The sequence below is a fragment of the Symphalangus syndactylus genome, chromosome 1 (genome assembly GCF_028878055.3).
Source record: "Symphalangus syndactylus isolate Jambi chromosome 1, NHGRI_mSymSyn1-v2.1_pri, whole genome shotgun sequence".
Classification (NCBI taxonomy): Eukaryota; Metazoa; Chordata; class Mammalia; order Primates; family Hylobatidae; genus Symphalangus; species Symphalangus syndactylus.
In genome coordinates, this window is record NC_072423.2 from 95,310,643 (window position 1) to 95,327,285 (window position 16,643).

The window sequence follows — 16,643 nt, forward strand, 5'->3', positions numbered from 1 at the left end:
ACTCAGGAGAACACCAGCCTCTAGGGCCGGACAGAGGAGCCAGTGAGGGAGCTAGGTAGTGCGGACAGGGAGGTGGTAAGAGAGTGAGGAGGCAGGGCAAGGCCACGGTGTCGAGTTTTGCCAGAAGGCTGGGCTCTTTCCCTCCTCCCCAGCTCCTGCAGACTCCTCCCACAGCACCCTCCTCTTGCACCCTCCCCACACCAACCTGAGCAGGAGTGCCCCATTGCTGCCTCCTGCCTGCCACCCCCCACCTCCACCATCAGCCTCTGGGATCCTTCTCCACAGCCATGCACCGGGCCTTCCAGACAGACCTATACCTGCTGCGCCTACGTGCTGCCCGCGCCTACCTGCAGGCCCTCGAGTCCAGTCTGAGCCCTGTGTCTGCAACAGCCCGAGAGCCACTCAAGCTGCACGCCGTGGTGAGCATCTGGGTGAGGGCAGAGTCAGGGCCAGAAGGGCAGAGGCCAGGATGCGCAGGAACCCCTCTGCCACACAGCTAAGCCCCAGAGCCAATTCCAAGCCAACTCAGCCCGTGCTCCCCATCACCTTCCCGCAGACCTGGGGACCGAGTCTCATGTCCTCCTTTGTGAGAGCAGCCCTCACCTTCCCACCCTCCTGTGTCACCTCTCCCCTCGGCTGGCCATGCTGTGGGACACTCTCCAGCTCAGATAGGCCCCTAGAGTAGTCATATTGGGACATTTCTTCCCAAGAACCTGAAGGGATCCTTACAGCTATGGTACAGGGAAGAAGGCTGTCACTTTGGTAACCGTGGGCAGCCCAACATGTTAGGACTGCTGGGTACAGGGAAGGGGCCATCCCGGCCTCACCCGCAAGCACCGAGACCAGCACGGGCAAAAGGAGGAACCCCGCAAGGCTCAGAAGCAATTGAGCTTAGGGTCAGCAGGGCTCCGAACAGCTCTAAATGCGTCCCTGCGGTGTGGCATCTGACCCAACCAGGTTCTGAGTTCTCTTTTCCTAAAGAGTGGATAGATGCAGAGGAGGAAGAGGCTACAAGGCAACTCCGGGGAAGCAGGAGAAAAATGATCTGATCAAGGCCACCCTAGGATGAGAGTGGGAGGTGGAATAGGCAGGGGGTGGGGGTGAGGGGCTCAGGTGAGAGTCGGGGCCTGCAGTCCCAGGCCAGCTCTGCCTCTGACTTGCTGCCTGGCCTCCCTCAGGCTCTTGCCCTCTCTGGCCTCTTCTGATCCCTCTGCCCCTTCTGGTCTTCTGTGTCTGCTGAGAGGCAGATTGAGTAGGAGGAGGGGACATGAGGGCATTGGTGGAAGGCAGGCAGAGCACACTGTACTCCGTGCCCAAGGCCGCCAGGTCCTAAGGGCTTTCTCCACCCACCCCCTCCATAGGTTCAGGGCCTTGGCCCCACCTTTAAGCTCACACTTCACCTGCAAAACACCTCAACAACCCGTCCTGTCCTGGGGCTGCTGGTCTGCTTCCAGTACAACGAGGCGCTCTATTCCCTGCCCCGGGCCTTCTTGAAGGTACTGGATGCTCCTCACTTAGATACGGAGTGGAAAAGGCCAGGGCAGGGGCCTGATGAGATGCCCACAGAGCCCCACCAGGTCAGGGTCAGAGCGTGCGGGTGGCTGCCAGGTGGCCAGCAGACCTACTCTCCCACCACAGACCAGGCCGAGGCCCCAGTAGGGGCCTCTGGAGGGAGCCCCAAGCCCCGCCTCTGCTGCTTTTCTTGCAGCCTGTGAGGGGTCTCCAGGAGCCATACAGAAGGTGCTGGGAAAACTGCTAGAGCCTGAACCCCATCTACATCTCCCAGAAGCCTTTTGGGGTCTGGGGGACCCCAGAGCCCACCCTGCTGCCCAGCTACTCCCGCAACAGGAACAGGAGCCTCTGTGCCTCGAAGAGCATTGCCCACAGAGTGAAGGGTCTGGTTTTCCCCCAGGGCCCAGGTCTGACCCCCAAGTTGGGAGGACCAGAAACTGCGAAAGGCTGGAATATGCAATAAACAGCCCCAGACTTGGTGGGAGTCCAGAGGTCTAGGTTTCATCACTCACCACGTGGCCCTGGGGCATTCACTTCCCCACGACACCTGCATCCTCCTCCGCCTAGCAGTTGTCCTGCCCACCCTGCAGGGGTGCTGAGGCTCAGCGGAGACTGCAGGCCTGAATGCACTGGAATATGCCAAACACTGGCACGAGGGCTGGTTTCCTTACTTCTTTGTCCCCAAACTTAGGTACCCTTGCTGGTGCCAGGGCTCAACTACCCCCTGGAGACCCTTGTGGAGAGTCTCAGTAACAAGGGCATCTCAGACATCATCAAGGTAGGCCCCGAACTTGTACCACATGGAAGGTGAGCAGGACCTTGGGGAGGACAGTAAGGGTGAATGCCAACAAAGACCTTGGGGGGCTCCTGGGTGGGGGTGGGGGTATCTGCACAGTGGAGCCCTGTGGCCTGTCATTAGGGCCAGCGCAGACCAGGCAAGGGGTCAGGGGTGCATGCCCCCTGCTGCCATGGCCACTCCTCCATAGGTGCTGGTGCTTCGAGAAGGCCAAAGTGCACCCCTGCTGAGTGCCCACGTCAACATGCCTGGGAGCGAGGGGCTGGCGGCCGCCTGAGCCCTGGGCTGCTGTGAAAGCCCCTGTGCAATCAGCCAGGTAGAACTGGGCAGGTTCAGTGGCCCCAGGCCCACTCCTCATTCAGCAGTGTGCTGGGGCGACAGCTCATCTCCCCTCTCTTTAGCACCCTCTTCCTCACCACCCCCACTGTTGGGCCTATAGTAACAGGTTAGTGAGTACCTAGGGCAGCTCAACTCCTCCTCCCACAGCACCAACCAAGCATGGTCCCGCTGAAGTCCTACTACGCCCTCCCCTCCCCAGCCTTTTCCAGAAACCGTACCGGGCTCGGATCAGAGCTCCAAAGCGATCAAAGTGAGCTGAGCAGGACAGGCCCAGCCTTTCTCCACCACCACGTCCCTCATGCACATCACTCATCTCCTGCTGCAGGCCAAGGCCAAAATCGGCTAGTCCTGGCCAGGGAAATCAGAAGCTCTTCTTGGGTGAGATTGAGCCTCCTGTTGCTCCCTGGAGTTCCGGAAGCTGGGCTGCAGCCCACTCAGCTTGTGGGCAAAATACGTGCTCTCCTCTCTCATCAGCTGAGCAAACCCAGGGAATAGCCCTCCTCTCCCAGGAAACTTCTCTGTAAGCCAGTCTTAGGCCTACAATGCCACACAAAGGTTGTTCAGGGAGAAGGCGGTGCAGGAGGCAGAGGGTGCCCTGCAGGGAGCTGGTGGCTCCAGCCCCACTAGAGCTCCTAAAGATCACACTGCAGCTGCTCCTGACAGGGAAGCTCATGCCCAGAAAGAAACCCCAGGAGAGGAAGGCAGAGTGCGACAGAACAGAGCCAGGGCCAGGCGCACCAGGAGAGGCGTTTCTGGGGCTCCGGGGAAGTGCCACAGGAGGCAGAAGTCCAGAACTGCCCATATAGATGCCCTTCTATGTCCTGGAGCCCAAATCAGTCATGTGGGTGGGAAGTACCCAGGGCAGTGGCCACATCGTGAGAATTAGCAGGAAAGGCGGGGCCTTTCTCATCATAACTATTTCTGAGGATGAAATGGGAGACATATGCCCAGCACCTGATGTAAATTTATATAATGTAATACTATGTACCTACCACTAAGAAATACATGAACCGCGCCATGTGGACAGTAAGTGTTCATAAAGCAACATGAAGCAAGAAACAGTGCAGGGTGCCCAGTGCACACACTAGAGAGAAATTGTGAACGTTAAGGACAAGGAGAATTGGTGTCTTTCTAAAACATACTTATTTAAAAACATGTACCCACTTACTAATGTGGAATTACAGTTTGTAACAAGAAAACAGTCTTTCCCATTCTCTAGTACTGCTCCCCTACCCAGCAGTGACTTGCAGTTCGTTCAGCTATTTTAAAAATGTGCTTATATGACTCTTGCTTGATATATCAATCTTAGACATTACCTGTTGACTCCCTATTGTCATACATGAGGCTTTAGCTCTCTTTTGTCAGCACCCCTCCCCCAACCCTAGTTATTAGGTTAAAAAATACTCAGATTACTATTTATATTACTATGTGAAAGTTATTAACTGTGGAGCCAAGAGTTGGACTATAATTAAATTACCTTCCTTGTACTTTCTTTTTAATGGAGTTAATGAGTTGCCCTGAGTTTCTCATTTACTTTGTTTTCTGATGGACCAATTGCTAATTCTTCCCCCACCATCTGACAGCTCCTCTTTTTTCTAGACACTTCCCTTCATCCCCTGCTTCACTGAGGACTGTTTGTTCTCCAGGTAAATTCCCTTTGCCTCTCTCCTGGGCTAGATCCTGATTCCTGGGCCTGATGGCTTCCTATTTCTCAGTTCACCCTCATTTGGTGAAACATATCCTCAAATATCTTCTTTAAAAAGTCGTGGCCAGAAGGCTAGGCGCTGTGGCTCGTGCCTGTAATCCCAGCACTTTGGGAGGCCGGGGCAGGCGGACCACCTGAGGTCAGGAGTTTGAGACCAGCCCGGCCAACATGGTGAAACCCTGTCTCTACTAAAAATACAAAAATTAGCCAGGTGTGGTGGCAGACACCTGTAGTTCCAGCTACTTGGGAGGCTGAGGCAGGAGAATCACTTGAACCTGGGAGGCGGAGGTTGCAGTGAGCTGAGATCGTGCCACTGCACTCCAGCCTGGGCAAAAAGAGCAAAACTGGCCGGGTGTGGTAGCTCACACGTGTAATCCCAGCACTTTGGGAGGCCGAGGCAGGCAGATCACAAGGCCAGGAGTTCGAGACCAGCCTGGCCAACATGGTGAAACCCCATCTCTACTAAAAATACAAAAACTAGCCGGGCATGGTGGCAGGTGCATGTAATCCCAGCTACTTGGAAGGCTGAGGCAGGAGAATTGCTTGAAACAGGAAGGCGGAGGTTGCAGTGAGCCGATTGCACCACTACACCACTCTAGCCTGGGCAAGAGCAAAACTCTGTCTCAAAAAAAAAAAAGCAAAACTCTGTCTCAAAAGAAAAGAAAAAAAAAGTCACTAGAGGCTGGGTATAGTGTTTCACACTTGTAATCCCAGCCCTTTGAGAGGCCAAGGCAGGAGGATCGCTTGAACCCGTAAGCTGGAGACCAGCCTGTGCAACATGGTGAGACCCTGTCCCTACCAAAAAAAAAAAAAAGTCATTAGAGTTTTTAAAGATTTTTTTCATTATTTTATTTTATTTTTATTTATTTATTTATTTATTTTGAGACGGAGTCTCGCTCTGTCGCCCAGGCTGGAGTGCAGTGGCGCAATCTTGGCTCACTGCAAGCTCCACCTCCTGGGTTCACACCATTCTCCTGCCTCAGCCTCCCAAGTAGCTGGGACTACAGGCACCTGCCACCATGCCTGGCTAATTTTTCGTATTTTTAGTAGAAACAGGGTTTCACCGTGTTAGCCAGAATGGTCTCGATCTCCTCACCTCGTGATCTGCTGGAGTGTGCTAGCGTGATCTCGGCTCACTGCAACCTCTGCCTCCCGGGCTCAAGTGATTCTCCTCCGTCAGACTCCCGAGTAGCTGGGATTACAGGCATGCATCACTGCACCTAGCTAATTTTTGTATTTTTAATAGAGACAGGGTTTCACCATGTTGGCCAAGCTGGCCTTGAATTCCTGACCTCAGGTGATCCGCCTGCCTCAGCCTCCCAAAGCGCTGGGATTACAGGCGTGAGCCACCACGCCTGGCCTGGACACAACTTTTGTTTTTGTTTTAGTTTTTTTGAGACAGAGTCTAGCTCTTGTCACCCAGGCTGGAGTGCAGAAGCACAATCACAGCTCACTGCAGCCTCGACCTGCTGAGCTCAAGCCATCCTCCCACCCCAGCCCACCCCCATCCCCCACACTACAGACGCACTACCACACAAGGCTTTTTTTTTTTAAGACACAGGGTCTCGCTATGTTGTCCAGGCTTGTCTCAAACTCCAGGCCTCAAGTGATCCTCCCGCCTCAGCCTCCCAAAGTGTGGGATTACAGTGCCCAGCCCCCACTAATTTTGTATTTTGTAGAGACAGGGTCACACTATGTTGCCCAGGCTCACAGTCTACTTTGATAGTGCATGTATAATAGCATAAAATATCAGATATTTAAGAATTAATCCAATTTAAAAAGGCATGATCTTTATGGGAAAAGGTATACAACTTTATTGAAAACACTGAGTGCAGAAATAAACCATGCTCATATACGGGAAAATTCAATTTTACACAGATGCTGATTTTATCCAGACTGATCTATAGATTCAGCTGGGTTCCATTCTACATCTCAAGGGGTTTTTGGGGGGAATTTGACAAGCTGATTCTCAAGGTTACATGGAAGAGCAAGGGCCGAGACTAGAGTTTAGGAGATGATTCCCAAAGGGCACAGGGGTAGAAAAAATGACCAGTGGAACCACATAGAAAAATCAATTGTGGTATTTTCAATGGATCACTAGGCAGCAGGGAAAAGGAATGCCATACAGCTACACACAATAATCCGGATACATCTCAGGAACATAATCAAGTGAAAAGGCAAACTGTAAAAGAATAAACTTGGCATGATTTCATTCATATATTTGAAAACATGCAAAGCCAACACAAACACATTAATAAAACTATAAAGCAAAGCAACGGAGTGACTGAAACAGGACAGTGTCTCCCCCACCAGGGAGGGGCAGCAGCAGGAACTTCGAAGGAAATGGTAACCTTCTCAAATGCAGTGGGGGCTGTTGTTTCCTCTTAATTTTATAAATGTGTTCTTATAGCTCCTCACTAATTAAAAACAACAACAACAACAATATGAGTCCAGGCATGGTGGCTCACGCCTGTAATCCCAGCACTTTGGGAGGCCAAGGTGGGCAGATGACCTGAGGTCAGCAGTTCAAGACCAGCCTGACCAACATGGTGAAACCCCATCTCTACAAAAATACAAAATTTAGCAGGGCCTGATGGCGGGTGCCTACAATCCCAGTTACTTGGGAGGCTAAGGCAGGAGAATCGCTTGAACCCAGGAGGCAGAGGTTGCAGTGAGCCAAGATAGCGCCATTGCACTCCAGCTTGGGCGACAGACTCCATCTCGAAAAATAAAACAAAACACATGAAAAAACATGAAAATAAGATATTGTGGGCTGGGCGCGTGGCTCACACCTGTAATCCCAGCACTTTGGGAGGCTGAGGCAGGTGGATCACCTGAGGTCAGCAGTTCCAGACCAGCCTGGCCAACATGGAGAAACCCCGTCTCTACTAAAAATACAAAAACAATTAGCCGGACGTGGTGGCACATGCCTCTAATCCCAGCTGCCGAGAGGCTGCGGCAGGAGAATCACTTGAACCCGGGAGGCAGAGGTTTCGGTGAACCGAGATCACACCATTGCACTCCAGCCTGGGTAACAAAAGTGAAATTCCGTCTCAAAAAAAAAAGAGAAAGAAAATAAGAAATTGTAGAGGGCAAGGGATGAAACAGGACAAGGTGAGTCTGCTAATGCATCTGTGCAGCCCAAAGTGCCAGGCGCACCAAGTTCCTCCTGTCATTAAAAAATAGCAACAGAGCATGCCTGTTAGAAAAACAACCAGCCAAGCAGCTCAGATCTTTGTGGGCATGGGCAAAGCCTGTCAGAGGGTGGGTTTCTCTGAAGGTTCTTGGGGGTCAAGCATGTTCTTTCATGGGAGGACCCCCCAGCAGTATCTATGGACTTTCACTTAACCCCACGTTTTGGTCTAGCCCCTCACCCACCCACCCCTCCCCAGTACGCCTAAGACCCGAAGCTTCTCTGGTTCCATTTATCCTTCAAATAATCCTCACTTCACACCACCCCACCCAGAGGTGTAGCTGTTGGCTGCATGGCATGGGTGGGGTGTGGGTGGGACGTCGGGGAGCAGCAGCCACTGATCCTTACATAGACTTCCCATCGGTCCCCATTGTTGGCTGAAGCCTCACCTCACCCTCCATGGTCCTGGTGGAGTTCCTGAGCCTCTCCGGGGCTCTGGCAGGTAATTCCACTTGCCCCTTGGCCCCACCTTTTGGGAACACATAATTTCAGCTCTTAATTCTCCATCCACTTTACATCTTTGAAAATGTCAGCCAGGTGGCTGGGCGCGGTGGCTCACACCTGTAATCCCAGCACTTTGGGAGGCCAAGGCGGGCAGATCACGAGGTCATGAGATCAAGACCATCCTGGCTAACACGGTGAAACCTCGTCTCTACTAAAAATACAAAACATTAGCTGGGCGTGGTGGTGGGCACCTGTAGTCCCAGCTACTCGAGAGGCTGAGGCAGGAGCATGGCATGAACCCGGAAGGCAGAGCCTGCAGTGAGCCGAGATCGTGCCACTTCACTCCAGCCTGGCAACAGAGCAAGAGTCTGTCTCAAATAAAAAAAAAAAAAAGAAAGAAAATGTCAGCCAGGCATGGTAGCTCACGCCTGTAATCCTAGCACTTTGGGAGACAGAGGTGGAGGCAGGTGCCAGGAATTCAAGTTCAGCCTGGCCAATATGGTGAAACCCCGTCTATACTAAAAATACAAAAAAATTAGCTGGGCATGGCCAGGCGCAGTGGATCACACCTGTAATTCCAGCACTTTGGGTGGCTGAGGCGGGCGGATCACAAGGTCAGGAGTTTGAGACCAGCCTGGCCAACATGGTGAAACCCCATCTCTACTAAAAATACAAAAATTAGCCAGGCATGGTGGTAGTCACCTGTAATCCCAGCTACTCGGGAGGCTGAGGCAGGAGAATCGCTTGAACCCAGGAGGCGGAAGTTGCAGTGAGCTGAGATTGCGCCATTGCACTCCTGCCTGAGCAACAAGAGCAAAACTCCATCTCAAAAAAGAAAAAAAAAAAATTAGCCGGGCGTGGTGGCAGGTGTCTGTAATTCCAGCAACTCGGGAGGCTGAATCACTTGAACCTGGGAGGTGGAGGTTGCAGTGAACCGAGATCGTGCCACTGCACTCCAGCCCTGGCAACAGAGTGAGAAAAAAGAAAATGTGGTCAGGCTCTGTGTTCTGTCTTCCCTCCTGTTTTCTTTCCCTTTGTATATCTTTTTGGTTTTCTTTACTATCATCTTAGAGAGATCCTAAGAGAAAACAGACGAACACATGTGTTTAGGCCTGCCATGTGGAAATGGCGGTCTCTATTCACTCTATTTACACAGAAACATTTAACAAGCAGTTCTTGAGGAGTCCAGAGAGGTGCAGGCGTAGCCCTCTCAGCACCACCCTCCACAGGTGCCCAAACAGCCCCAGCGCATTCCTTTACCTTGATTTCTTTCCTACTCATTTCCTCCAGCTGTGCGAGGGTAAAGGCAAAAGCACAAAGACCTGGGTTGGAACCCTGCCTCCATTTGCCGCACCATGACCTTACCACATGGATTCTCAGAGCGTAACTGCTGCCCCATGGACCAGGTTAGCTAAGAGGTTCCATGAAACTGCTGTTGCAGAAATGCTTCTAACTATAAAATGCCAAACCTGGGAAAGAATGTTTGGATTCTCATAGCCTGGATCAGTAGGACACTGCCTTGGCCTGCTGGTGCCCCACCCCCAACTCACCCAGGCCAGGGGAGGTAGAGCCCCAGCCCCTGAGACCCTCAGGCATCCTGCGGTTTCCAGGCCCTACAGAGGGTCCCAGAAATAGCCCCAGCAACAAAGTGAGGGGCCAGAAACTGCGCAAAGATGGAGGGAGGCTGAGAAGCAAGTCAGTTCTTTATTAACCTGGCAAAGGGGCAGCTAGGCAGCCTGAGCAGCCCCTGCCAGACCCTCCTCTGCACTCCTCTGCCTAAGTCACGGCCCAAGCCCTGGACACGTAGGAGTGTAGGCGGGCAGGGGCAAGGCCAAGGAAGGGGTGGAGTTGTCCAATGCAGATGTTAAGGTCCAACCCGACTTCCTTACTGAGTCTAGGGGTGGGGCCCCCCCTCTCAGCCCTTCCTTCCTGTACAGCTGTGGCTCTTCCTGGAGTCAGGAGGCTGTGTGTCCCACATCTGTTGTGGTCGGGAAGGTGATCCCATCCCCAGGCAATGGGGAGGCCAGGAAGGGCCAGAGCCAGACGAGGGCCCAGCGGGGCCCCAGGGCTGCCTGCAGGTTGTGGCAGGGACCCAGGTCATAGGAGTGCTGGCCCCGAGCCCATTCCCATGTGGTCTGGCCCCGCAGCAGCAGCATCCCATGGAAGAGCAGCCCAGCCCCGCACAGCAGCACACCCGCCACGCACGTGTCCGTCACGAAGGCCAAGGCAAACTGTGCCAGAGACACTCTGCCTGCAATAAAAGAGCAGAGAGGGTCAGGGAGGGGCAGTGGGGTCCGGCTTTCCTTCCACCCACTCCCCTCCACCACAAAGCAGGGCTCATTCCTCCACTCAGCAAACCCTGTGTCGATACTCACTGGCCAGCCCGTGCTGGGTGACAAGAACGCACTGGTAAACTGGGCAGACGCAGCCCCCTGCTTGGTATACGGCTTCATTCCTGCATCACAGACTTGGTGAGCACCTCCTCAGCCCTGGAGGCCGTGCCAGGCACTAGAGGGTGTCTCTGCCCTTGGGGAGCTCATAGACATTAAAGAGGCCATTCTCGGCTGGATGCGGTGGCTCACACCTGTAATCCCAGCACTTTGGGAGGCCGAAGCAGGTAGATCACCTGAGGTCAGGAATTCGAGACCAGCCTTGACAACACGGTAAAACCCCGTCTCTACTAAAAAATAAAAAAATTAGCCGGACGTGGTGGCAGGCACCTGTAATCCCGGCTACTCGGGAGGCTGGGGGGCTCAGGCAGGAGAATCGCTTTAACCTAGGAAGCGGAGGTTGCAGTGAGCTGAGATCGTGCCACTGCACTCCAGCATGGGCGACAGAGCGAGACTCCATCTCAAAAAAAAAAAAAAAAAAGGTCGGGCACGGTGGCTCGCACCTGTAATCCCAGTATTTTGGGAGGCTGAGGCGGGTGGATCACAAGGTCAGGAGTTCCAGACCAGCCTGACCAACATGATGAAACTCCGTCTCTACTAAAAATACAAAAATTAACCGGGTATGGTTGTGCACACCTGTAATCCCAGCTACTCAGGAGGCTGAGGCAGGATAATTGCTTGAACCCAGGAGGTGGAGGTTGCAGTGAGCCAAGATTGCGCCATTGCACTGCAGTCTGGGTGACAGAGTGAGAAAAAAAAAAAAAAAGCCATTCTCAGTTACTTAATGTGCCATCTTGGCCCACAGTCAGCAACAAGTACCTGCTGAACTAACGGACTACGAGAGGCCATGAAATGTTACGCTAAGTGAGAGAAGCCAGGCACCAAAGGTCACATGTTTATCATCCCACTTATGTGAAACATCCTGAATAGGCAAGTCCACAGAGACAGATTAGTGGTTGCCAGGGGCTAAGGGGATTAGGGAGGAACATGGAGGGACCACTAATGGGTACGGAGTTTCTTTTTAGGGTGAAAATGTTCTGGAATTAGACAGTGGTGATGGTTGCACTACATCATGAATGTACTAAATTGTACACTTTAAAATAGTTAAAATGGGCCGGGTGTGCTGGCTCATGCCTGTAATCCCAGCACTTTAGGAGGCCGAGGCAGGTGGATCACCTGAGGTCAGGAGTTCCAGACCAGCCAGGCCAACATGGAGAAACCCCGTCTGTACTAAAAATACAAAAAATTAGTCGGGCATGGTGGCGCATGCCTGTAATCCCAGCTACTCGGGAGGCTGAGGCAAGAGAATCACTTGAACCCGGGAGGTGGAAGTTGCGGTGAGCCGAGATTGCGCCATTGCACTCCAGCCTGGGCAACAAGAGCGAAACTCCGTCTCAAAAAAAAAAAAAAAAAAAAAAAAAAAAAAAAAAAAAAATTCTGTTTGAAGGTTCTGAGGCAGGCCAGAGACACCTGTGAGACAAGCGGGTGGACGGTCTGCAGGTCTGCAAGCACAGGGAGAAGCCCAGGCTGGACAAACAGTTCTGCAAGTAGGGGGTGAAAGGCAGCCCTGAGACTGTGGGCGCAGCTAGACCTGCCAAAGTGTGTAGAGTGAGGGGGAAATGGCGCCTTGACAGAAGCACAGGGAAATCGGTTCTTGGGGATCAGATAAAAGATGAGAAAAAGCAACCAGAAAGGAAGGCGAACACACCAAGGTCCCAGCCATCAGTGATGCCAGGCGGAGAACGCTTCACGGGGGCTAGGGGCCAGCAGTGTCATGAGTCTAAAAGGTCTCATAAAGCAAGAACGCAAGTGGGTCCTGGAGTGTGTGGAGACAGATCCCTGGGTGAGTGGTGGTGGCAGAAGCCAGGCTGGAGCAGGCAGGGAATGAGCAGCCATGAGCCTGGGCAAGTCCCTGGGGAAGCTTAGAGCAGGGCAAGCGCTGGAGGAGGATATGAGGGCAAGGGAGGGTTTGTCCAAGGTGGCAAACCAGGAGGGCAGAGGAGGCCTGGCCTGCAGGAGAGGCAGACGCCACAGCCTGAGGCCTCCAAGCAGGGAGATAGGCACCAAATACAAGAAGCTGGGGGCAGTCAGCTGGGCTTGGGGAGTTGAAGACAGCACAATTTGGGATGTGCCAGCTGATGTCTCACTTTCTCAGTGCCAGAGCTTGGAGTGTGGGAGAGCAGGGAAGGTTTGAGCTGCTGTCGCTGGGGTCAGCAAGCTTATAACCAAACGGGAAGGCCAGGCATAGCCGAGGGCCTGCTGAGGTCAGCAGCCGTGAACATGGCATGGCATCAACCTGCCACAGAGGCAGACAGAGAAGCCGGGAAGGCACTGTGGAAGGAAGATGAGGGTGGAAGTTTGCGATGCTGGCAGGAGAATGGTGGGAAGGATGAGCTCTGAGCTGGACGTCGGTGGCGAAGGTGGAAAGGCACAGACGGGCGGTGAGGGCCACGAGCCTGCGGGCTCATGGGGCAGGTGCCAGGGCGTGGAGGAGTAAAAGATGGAGAGGAGAGGAGGTGGGGAGCAGAAAGAGGAAGATGGGTGGTTTGGGGGCTGACTCGTTTTTGGATTCTGACCAGGACTGGGGTGTGGGCATGGGAGGAGGGGAAGGAAGGAAAAATGAAGGAGGAGGCCAAGAGCTAAGCCATCCAGGCATTGAGGGGGCTGTTCATGCAAACTTCCAGACACCCTTGATTTCCACAGGGCCCAGGGCTGAGAGAGAGTCTGTGACTGGAGCCAGTCTTCCGTGACCGAGGGGAGTGAGTGTTGACCACAAGGAGGTAGGGCAGTGCGGCTGGAGGGCTGGGACTCATGGAGGGAGGGATCATTGAGGAGGACAGAGGAGGACCCATTGGGAAGCTGGTGTGGGCAGATGAAGACTCTGATAACCCCAGTGGGCAGCTTCCCGAGGCCTCCCCTGGGCTGTAGGTGGGGTCCATGCACAGAGCTGGGCTTGGATAGGATGAGGAGGCACAGTGACTACCTGGAGTAGCCAGGGAGGTTCCTCACCACAGATCAAAGTGACAGAGGGAACCATGGAAAGGTCAGGAGGAAGGAATGGGGGCGAGAAAGGCCAAAGCTTTCTGGGGATAGAGAACAAAGAGTAAAAAGGACCAGCAAGGCTTCTATCTGTAAATGGGGGAAGAGGAACATATGTGTCGTCTAGAACATGGCATCTCAGGCAGCCTGCTGATCCAAGTCTGCCCTCCCCAGCTTCCCATAACTGGGCCTTCCCCTGCCTGTCACTTTCACTGGCTCCCCACTGTCCAGTCAAATAGGAGCCATCTCCTCACACCAGTTCTCAGGACCTCACCAGCCAGGCGTCCCCTACCAATCTGGCCTTAATTCTCACAATTCCCTGCCCACTCTCCAAGCCTTTGTTCCTACTGCTTCTCTCACTTAGAAATGCTCCTAGAATGTGCTTCCACGTCCCGCCATGCAGAGACTCCCATGAGTCTTTCTCCTCTCTCAACAACTCCCGGAATCTCCGGATTCTCCGGCCAGAACGCTGCACTTGTCTCAATGCACCAGTTTCCATACTGCAACCCCGGGTGAATACCAAGCTGCTCTTACTGGCCATCACTGACACTGGGGCTGGGTCCCCCAGGCCAGAAAGCCCGTCTCCCACCAGAATGGGCTGTACTCCCCAGCCCAATACCAGGGCCCCTTTCTCTGTGCAGAGGCCTCCCAGGCTCCCCACCTGTGAACAACATGAGCCAGGGAAGCAGGAGGAGGGCAGCCATGTGGAGGGGCGTGTGGGCTCGCAGCAGGGCCGACAGTGCAGGGCCCAGCAGCACAGAGACGTGGAGCAGGACGCCGGCGGCATGAAGCAGCAGGCACAGGAAGGGCCGGTAGTTGCCGAAACCCACGCAGCGGCCCAGCAGGCGGCAGTGGTGGTCCCGACGCAGGATGCAGACGCGGCAGGCAGAGCAGTGTCCGCTGCGTGGCGGCACCTGGCTTTGGCACTGGTAGCAGTAACTGCAGGAAGGAACCACAGGGTCAGTTTCCCCAGCAGCTCAGGTGCCCCATATTGTGCACAGGGCTGCCCCAGAGCCCATCCTGCGGAAGTGGCAACAGCCATTTGCCCTGGCTAAGCCTCAATTTCTTTACAAGTAAATGCAGGCTAAACAAGATGTCCCAGGCCCTTCTAGTTCTAGCACTACAGGTCTGAGGTCTCCTCCAGCCCTAACATCCCCAGTCCTGAGACCTCTCTCAAGCCACTGACATCCAGCAGCAAATCTCTCCCTTCCTCCACGGCCACCCTTTTGTCCAGGTCACTAGGAACTCTCTGGATTACTGCAATAGCCTCTCGACTGGTCTCCGATTCCACCTTTGCCCCCCTCGTACAGTCTCACCCCAGCAACCAAACTGACCCTCCTCTGCTTAAAACCCTCCTGTGGTTCTCCAATTTATTTCTAGTAAAAAGCAAAGCCTTCAATGTCCTACAACATCCTTCTGTGACATCTCTTCCCCTCTCTTACTGCACTCCAGCCACACTGGCCTTCTTGCTGTTCTGGAAACATACATGCTGGGTACACAACTGCCTCAGAGCCTTTGCACCACTTGTTACCTCTGCCTGGAACACCTTTCCCTCAGATTCCCACATGGCTAACCCTCCACCCCCATCCCCTCCAAGTTTTTTGTTCAAATGCCTCCTTCTCTATGAGGTCTACCTTGACCACATATTTATGTATATTATTTTAAAAATTAATTTTAAAAATTTTTTAGGGACAGAGTCTCGCTACGTTACCCAGGCTGGAGCGTAGTGGTTGTTCACAGGTGTGATCATAGCACACTACAGCCTCAGCTTCTCGAGTAGCTGGGACTACAGGCTAAAGCCTGTGCCTGGCATAAAATTTGTGTGTAGAGCCTGTACCTGGTGTAATTTTTTTTCTAATTATAAATTGACAAATTCCAGTTGTATATACTTATGGGATACCAAGTGATGTTATATCAGTACAGCTTGGAATAAATCAAGCTAATCAGGATAGCCATTACCTCAAACACTCATATTTTTGTGATGAGAATTTACCACCTGTTTATTTATGTATTTATTTATTTGAGACGGAGTCTCACTCTGTCACCCAGGCTGGAGTGCAGTGGCTTGATCTCGGCTCACTGCAACCTCTGCCTCCCAGGTTCAAACAATTCTCTTGCCTCAGCCTCCCCAGTAGCTGAGATTACAGGCACGTGCCACCATGCCCGACTAATTTTTTTATATTTTTAGTAGAGACGGGGTTTCACCACGTTGGCTAGGCTGGTAAACTTCTGACCTTAAGTGATCCGCCGGCCTCGGCCTCCCAAAGTGCTGGGATTACAGGCGTGAGCCAACGCACCCGGCCTAACAACCTATTTAATATTGAAACTTGCAACCCCTTTACCCTGCTCTACTTCTTGTTTCCAAACTACTATCACCTTCTAGCATTCTATATGATTTGCTTATTATTCCTCTAGTTTCTCATCTGCCCCCCCTCAAATCAGGAATTTGTTCTATCGTACCCTTCGTCCCTGTAACAAAACCTTGTACCTAGTAGGTGCCCAATAAGTATTTGCGAGTGAATAAATAACACTCAATTCTAGCTCTTCCATCCCAGGTTCTAAAAAAATTTCTGGCTCTAACAACCTGGATCCTAATGTAACCCGGTTCTAATATCTCAGATCTTGGGGCCCCTCCCCCCGTCCAAGGCTCCCACTTCTTCCCCCGATCCCGCACCCCACTCACGCCCAGCCCTGGCCCAGACGGCGGCCGGCCAGCATCACGCCCCGGATGCTGGGATCCGAGCGCAGGAAGAGCCCCACGTTGCCCAGCAGGTTGAGCAGCTGGAAGGCGGCCAGCGCCAGCTGCAAGGCCCGGGCGAGGGGTCCCAGCGGCGGCGGCCCGGGACCGAGCACCAGCACGTAAGCCAACTCCAGGCCCACGGCCGCGGCCCACAGCGCGGTGAGCACGAGAGGCAGCCGCGCGGGCGCCCCATCTGCGCTCCCAGCCGCCCAGGGCTGCCCCATGGCCTGGACACCCAGCTGTCGGAGCCGGAGGACTAGGCCGCTTCCGTATTGGGGCGGAGATAGCGGCAGACGGACGTCTGCCACGGCCAATAGAAGCTCGGAAGGGGGGGTGCGGCGAGCGCTCAGACTCTCCGGGAACGGCCGGCCCACGCGGCGAGTTGATCTGGCCGACGCACCAGCAGTGGAGGCGCTCGGAATCCCCCGGCGCCGGAGTCCGGGTGACGCTGACCCGCCCACCCTGGAGGCCCCTCCCCTCCCGTC

General features: G+C 53.7%; 2 protein-coding genes and 1 pseudogene across 5 annotated transcripts in view; 2 read left to right on the forward strand and 1 right to left on the reverse strand.

Annotated features, from left to right (window-relative positions):
- The window catches only part of BBS1 (Bardet-Biedl syndrome 1), a 23,699-nt gene extending 19,565 nt beyond the window's left edge, over positions 1–4,134 (forward strand). For both annotated transcript variants that reach the window (XM_055265291.2, XM_063643666.1), the window contains 4 exons: positions 286–419; positions 1,362–1,496; positions 2,204–2,290; positions 2,499–4,134. In XM_055265291.2, the coding sequence (XP_055121266.1) occupies positions 286–419; positions 1,362–1,496; positions 2,204–2,290; positions 2,499–2,585 (443 nt within the window). In that variant the 3' untranslated portion in view covers positions 2,586–4,134. The remainder of the gene's footprint in view (positions 1–285; positions 420–1,361; positions 1,497–2,203; positions 2,291–2,498) is intronic.
- The window catches only part of ZDHHC24 (zinc finger DHHC-type containing 24), a 19,198-nt gene extending 2,599 nt beyond the window's left edge, over positions 1–16,599 (reverse strand). The window contains exons 1-3 of one of the 3 annotated variants that reach the window (XM_055265539.2): positions 16,102–16,599; positions 14,080–14,357; positions 9,095–10,240 (exon numbers count right to left, since the gene is read on the reverse strand). In XM_055265539.2, the coding sequence (XP_055121514.2) occupies positions 9,945–10,240; positions 14,080–14,357; positions 16,102–16,382 (855 nt within the window). In that variant the 5' untranslated portion in view covers positions 16,383–16,599 and the 3' untranslated portion in view covers positions 9,095–9,944. Of the gene's footprint in view, positions 1–9,094; positions 10,241–14,079; positions 14,358–16,101 lie in introns of those variants that run through there. The other 2 variants (XM_055265628.2, XM_063643788.1) reach the window with 2 other exon arrangements.
- LOC129474401 (uncharacterized) lies at positions 2,807–4,134 on the forward strand (annotated as a pseudogene).
- Positions 16,600–16,643: the final 44 nt, after the last annotated feature.